This window comes from Rhincodon typus, chromosome 41, assembly GCF_021869965.1.
Source record: "Rhincodon typus isolate 14 chromosome 41, sRhiTyp1.1, whole genome shotgun sequence".
Taxonomy (NCBI): Eukaryota; Metazoa; Chordata; class Chondrichthyes; order Orectolobiformes; family Rhincodontidae; genus Rhincodon; species Rhincodon typus.
Window position 1 is genome coordinate 7,631,039 of NC_063372.1, and position 6,236 is coordinate 7,637,274.

Below are 6,236 nucleotides of genomic sequence, written 5' to 3' on the forward strand. Positions count from 1 at the left end.
GTTAAGGCAGCAACCACTAATAATTCTCAACATCCAACAGATTTTAAGTGACAGCAGAACCAAAAGGTTGAATTAATAACATTGCCATTTTGTCACCCTAGCTGTACTTCATAATATTCAATATTTGGAAAAGATTTTCTGAACATCCAAGATCATACAGAAAAAGTTTGTGACTCGAAAGGACACATATAGGCAGTAAATTAAAATTTTGATATCAACTTCTAAGGTACAGTATAGCCAAACTCCATTTATCCAAGGGGGTGGGAAAGGTAACCCAGAACCAGAAGTATATGCTGCCTTTATATTGGCTAGATTTCTTGTTTTGGTTTGTAAAATGTCTACATCCTTCAAACTACAGATATTTCCCTATTGCCTTCTCAGCTTTTTTTTTGCAAAAGGTATTTACATATTTTGCTGGTGTTGACAAAACAAAAATGCACAAATCAAAGTGAGTGATGTTTGAGGCTGCAAATAGAACTTTTTCTCCACTCTGGCATCTGGTGTCACTATTAAAAGCTCCCAAGCTACAGTCAGATGTACAGCAATGCTCCTTCCCCTGCACCCAGGTCTAAACCAGAATGTTCTTTTTGCATAATTTTAATTTTCCACACTAGCCACTGATATACTTTTGGTGTGAGAATGTCAGCTTATGTTGACTTTTGCATATGGGCTGATGCTTGCCTGCAATTTCACTCAAGACTCCATACAACAGGGGGGAAAAAAAAAAAATGAGTTTTATATAGGCTGAGGCCCAGCATTACAGAAGAAAGGACAGCATGCTAACCTATTGCCTCAGCCTGTAAAGCCATTAAATAATCTGATGAACTCACTGTCCCCAAATGAATCTTCCATCCTTCTTAATGGATAATCATCGTTGCTGTTAGTTGTTGGCCGAGCTCTCCAATCAGACTCCATCTCCGCATCCCGAATTCTGTCTCGATCTCCTCCCCTGCCTGATTCTCTTTCTGAGTTCAAGTGGAGATAGAAGCCATTGTTAAAATCAAGCACATCAAAATTTCTCAGAATTGTACTTGTATTTACACTCTACATTCAGTAGTCCAGTGAGCCATGAAGTACCAACATTTCTAGGTCAGTCCTTTGTTCACTGGCCAAGATCAAGGGGAAAGTACAATATTATACAGCTAAGTTAGTTATCAATGGGGTACTTGAGCAAGAATGTTCAAAACTTGCATAGTACGATTGTATCCAAATAACTACTTCATAAGACTACTTAACTGGAAAATTTCACATCAACATCTGCTCTGAAGAAATATTGGTGAAACTAGAAGTTACAGCATTAAAGTGCCATCAGAAAGCAATTTTTCTGAGCAATTAAAGTATTTCTACTTTGAAATCTCAGAGTGCTAAGAGAACATATCACAATCAACAAATAAATGAAACTATATATCTCTCCATCTATAGACTGTTCATAGCTCTAAATGCATACTATCAGAATAAGTTTTCATGGATATTTGTAATTTCAATACTAGCTCCAACATGTTTTCGGATGGAACAGAAAATATTTCAGAAGGTCAGTTACCTGTTAAAATATAGAAACTGTACCTTTTTCCTGGGCTTGATCAGCAATATCCACCCTTATTCTTCGGTTTTGCAACATCTAAGTGCAAAAACATCATAGATAGAAAGGTTTCAACATGGGTGCTAAAAACATTTAGGACCATTGTAAAGCATACTAACTGAAATTCCCCACAAACATGGATACTATCAATAATTTTGCAAAACCCAAGAGTTATCATTTGTTGAACCACAATCAACCACATCTTAAGACATGTAGAATGACTCAAAATTAAGCCCTCGTGTCTAAACATGGGGTATCAAGACCCTAACAGTTAACCAAATATTAAAACACAACAAAAGGTATACAAGACAGAGAGGGAGAAAGAGCAAGAAAGAATCTTCTCCAACCCCATGGCACCAAGAAAAAGTAATGAGTTTCATTTATGCAGACATTTGACTCAATGTACCAAATCTTTTAAAACCAGGCAGATTGTGAGAATTAGTTCTACTTAATTCAGGCTAGAGCAACACAAAAAACTAGGAACTAACAAATAGTGAAGCTGGGTGGATAGGGAAGAGAAAGGAAAGAAAAAAAAAGCGATACCAAGATGACAGGAGGAATCGGTCTAGGAAAACCCTGCAGTTCCGGACTTGTTTGCATGCCTCGAGACACATGAAAAGAGTAAGCATTGAGGATGGTTATCAAGATCAACACAGTACTAAGCAGAAACTAGACATAATGGGGAATTTTGGGGAATGGTGTATTCTCTCAATATGCTAGATCAAGGAACATAAAGGAGAAAGGCTTGCGACAATGGAAGAAAACCTGCAGAATCTGGTTCACGTGAGAATGAGTTGAATGAAGGTTATGGGAGAGCTTGAGGATTTACTCTGAAAACATTGATAAAAGTCATCTTGGGATTTTTTTAAAAATTCATTTATGGGATCTAAGCATTGCTGACGGGGACAGCATTTATTGCCCATCTTTAATTGTCCAGCGGCAAGTTAAAAGCCAACCACATTGCTCTGGGTCTAGAGTCACTTGTAGGCCAGACCAGATAAGGTAGCAGATTTATTTCCTAAAAAAAAACACTTTAAATGAACCAGATGAGTTTTTTGGCCCCACAATCGACAACGGTTACATGGCCATCATTGGACTAGATTATTGAATTTAAATTTCATAATCTGCCATGGTGGGGTTCAAACTCATGCCAACACAGCATTAATGTGGGGTTCTAGATTACTGGTCCAATGATATTACCACTATGCCCTGCCTCCCCATAAATCAATTGGAGCCGGACAATTTACTGAGAAACATGACTATGGACAATTTCACAAGCCTACAATAATGGGACATATTCTGGGGTAGGGAAACTACACAGGACAGGCTTCACCTACAGGAAATGATAAGCTGAAGCTTTCGTTAAGACAAGCCATAAGAACCAGATGGACTTCGTGCATTAAAAAACAGCCAGCAAGTCACCTCTTCCTTGCTTCTACTTTTAAGTAATTATTAGAATTGTAGAATTAGAACTAGAATTAGAAAAGTACTGACAAGGATCAATATCAATTTTCAAGAAACAGGCAGAAGGGACAACTCAGGAAAACAAAATTGCACTTCAATAGGTTGAATAATTATTGCCAGTAAAGTCCTGGAAGGTTTCCTGAAACACCAATATAAAATGGACTATGAAGAACAGCCAGCATGGATTTCTTTGGAGCTCTTAATTAAAATAATGGACCTAGCTATCAGTGTAGAATCTGTGGATATGGTGCATTCTGATTTCAGCAAATCTTCTGATACCAAGCTGCACACAAAATTAGTCCACAAAATATGAAGGCATGGGACAGGAGGAAAATTCTGGAGGTAGAATTAAGTTTCTGAAAAAAACATCAAGGGCAATCATGAATGGAGGAATGCCAGGGGGCTAGTGAAAGAAAAAAAAAAGTGTGGTACCACTGTTTATGGTATGGTACGGTACATGCGCGCTGCCCAAAGGCAGCTTTGTCTTATTGTCTGTCTGCTGATTCTGCACCTTCAGCTGCCTTTCTTGACCGCTTTTAACAGTGCCAGTTTGACATTGCACCGAAAGTGAAAGGCAGGGTGAGGAAGCAAGTCCCAAGGCGACTTCAACCAGAATGGGATTTGAACCTGTGCTGTTAGGGTTATTCTGAGCCACATACAAGCCATGCAACCAACTCAGCTAACTGGCTCCCACACCATTGCTTACATACACCAGTCAAAAAAAAAAATTGAAGCTGGCAGTAGAAACAAAGTTGAAGGCTTACAAATGACACCAAGATACTAAAACAATAAGAACTTTTATTAGCACTATCTATATATCAACGACAAACTGGAAAAATACATTTGACATAGAATTTGGACACAATGAGAGTGTTGTGTATTTCTGAATAGCCTCAACTCAAAAACACAGACAGGAAACATGGAAGGTAATTTCTGGAAAACTACAGTCAGAACTTGTTGATGTCATTGTTCAGATTTAGTAAAACTACTGACCCTTAAAATACTACAAAGTGATATTTTAGCCTAGAGAAGTACAGATATAAAAAGGCTGAATACATTTACTATACCTCTTCATTGAGACTCAAAGCATTCATAAGTGATTCCACATCATCAAACTCGGCATAACCAAATCCCTTCAATCTGTCTTGATTGGTGGACTCTCTTGGCAAACGCACTGCACTGATCTTTGGGAGGCCAAAAATAAAAAGCAAAGTGATACATCTCATACATGACTCAAGTTGCAGTTTACCCTGGGCAGAATTTCTTTCAACAAAAACAGTTTATTTCTTCCTCCTCTTTCCTTTGCTGGAATGGATTCTACATGCTAAATTGAATACTGTGCTCATTTACTTACATTCATTCCATGGAAGAACTTTCTGATGGAGTCCTCAGACACATCATAAGGCAAATTGCCCAGAAAAGCTGTGTAGGGTGGCTGCTTTGGAATACGGTTCATATCAACATCCGGTGCTCGAGCAGCACGAGGTGCTGTTGGTAGCAATGCCCGGTTAATAGCAGGCTTATAAATATCCTCTTCAATACCAGGCCAGGCAGTTGAAACTATCAAAAAAAGGAAGAATGAAAACAGTGATTAAATACATGGAAGGTTCTTTTAAAAAATAAAAATGATGGTTTTTGAAGTGGCATTCACACTGTATATCATAATATGGCTATTAAGCAAGAAAGGACCATAATTTATCATTAAAATCAACTGTGGTGAATAGCCTGCTAGGCTCAATGAAGACAAAATGGATTTCAGACTATATTGAATTTTTAACTTGCAGTCAGCAGCAGGTGACGAGTTTAAAGCCCAATCACAAAGGTTGACTATCAAAGGCAAAGCCACAGCTGAGAGATCAGTCAGGCTGATCATGGTAACCTTCACAAGGTGCCAATTTTTAGACACCCTATTTTGTATTCCTGAAAAGTGGGTGTTAAATAGCTGTATATCTTACACTGCATGGCTAGCATCATAAGCTCTTGTTAAAGATTAACTACAAGTTAATATTGACAAAGGAGCGCTCACTTCTTGTTTCAATATAGGTTTAAAGCACCATGAATGAGAAAAATTTGACTTTACATGAATGACAAGTGACCTAGGCAGTTTGCCGGTCATCCAGCCAAACTATTCGGGGTAACAGCATCTCATTGTTTGACTGGGCATGTTGAGCCTTCCAGACACTTCAATTTTGGATTTCAACATGTGCCCTCTTTATGGTTACTTTTTCTTTACAGGTTGCTTTTCCTTCCCCAACATCTCCCTCGCTTAAAGCCTGGTACATCTGATATTTCCTAGCTTTGACAACAGTTTATTGATCTGAAAATGTTAATTGTTTCTCTCTCCACAGGTGCTCTCAGACCAGTTGAGTATTGGAGTACTTTCTACTGATTTCAAAGTTCTGTGTTGTGCCAACCAGCAGAGAAGCCAGGCCAGTTTGATGCCATGTTTCACAGCAATAAGCCAGTTTATATTCAAGTGTCTACAAAGTGACCAGGTAGCATCTATTCTATCAGGTGCAAATGAAGAATTAACGGTGGCGAGATTTAGCATTTTTTACTGCATACTGTTTATTTACATATTTTCTTTCAATAAACAAGCTTTTAATTCAGATCCTAAATAATCCACCAATTGTGCAATCAGCACAACTTTCAAGAAAGGGGGAAATCATGTGACAGCACGCAAAACTTTGCAGCTTCCCATGTAATGACCAGAGGTGTCACCTTAGTAAGGCTGTGCAGAAAAAGTAGTCAGGTACAGATGCTAAAGCAGAGAAATTATTTAACATTAAACATCACACTTGCACTACATCAAAAAAAAAGGCAATTTTAGTGGTATACAGCCAAGTTGCCAGAAAAACAGGAACAGCATTCAGCAAACATCAGCAATTTCAGCAGAAGGCAGAAAAACACACAGGCAGCACCCTAGGCCCAACCATCTTCAGTTCCTTCAAGGACCTTTCTTCCAGGAGGTCAAAAAAGTGAGAACATTCACTGATGACTAGAGCATTCAATTCTATTTGCAATCTCTCAGATACTGATGTAGTTTATATACTTTTATGCTACAGTACCTGGACAGAGGTCTAGCTCAAAAAAGTGGTAAATGTGCCATGGAATGACCGCCTCCAAGATAAAAATCTAAACATCTTCTTTTGATGTTCAATGACATTACCACTGCTGAACATCCCGGGAACTT

General features: G+C 38.4%; 1 protein-coding gene across 1 annotated transcript in view; it reads right to left on the bottom strand.

Annotated features, from left to right (window-relative positions):
- eif4ba (eukaryotic translation initiation factor 4Ba) overlaps positions 1-6,236 on the bottom strand; it is a 39,691-nt gene that overhangs the window by 21,083 nt on the left and 12,372 nt on the right. The window contains exons 3-6 of the mRNA XM_048618977.1: positions 4,398-4,603; positions 4,111-4,227; positions 1,564-1,618; positions 831-965 (exon numbers count right to left, since the gene is read on the bottom strand). Of these exons, the coding sequence (XP_048474934.1) occupies positions 831-965; positions 1,564-1,618; positions 4,111-4,227; positions 4,398-4,603 (513 nt within the window). The remainder of the gene's footprint in view (positions 1-830; positions 966-1,563; positions 1,619-4,110; positions 4,228-4,397; positions 4,604-6,236) is intronic.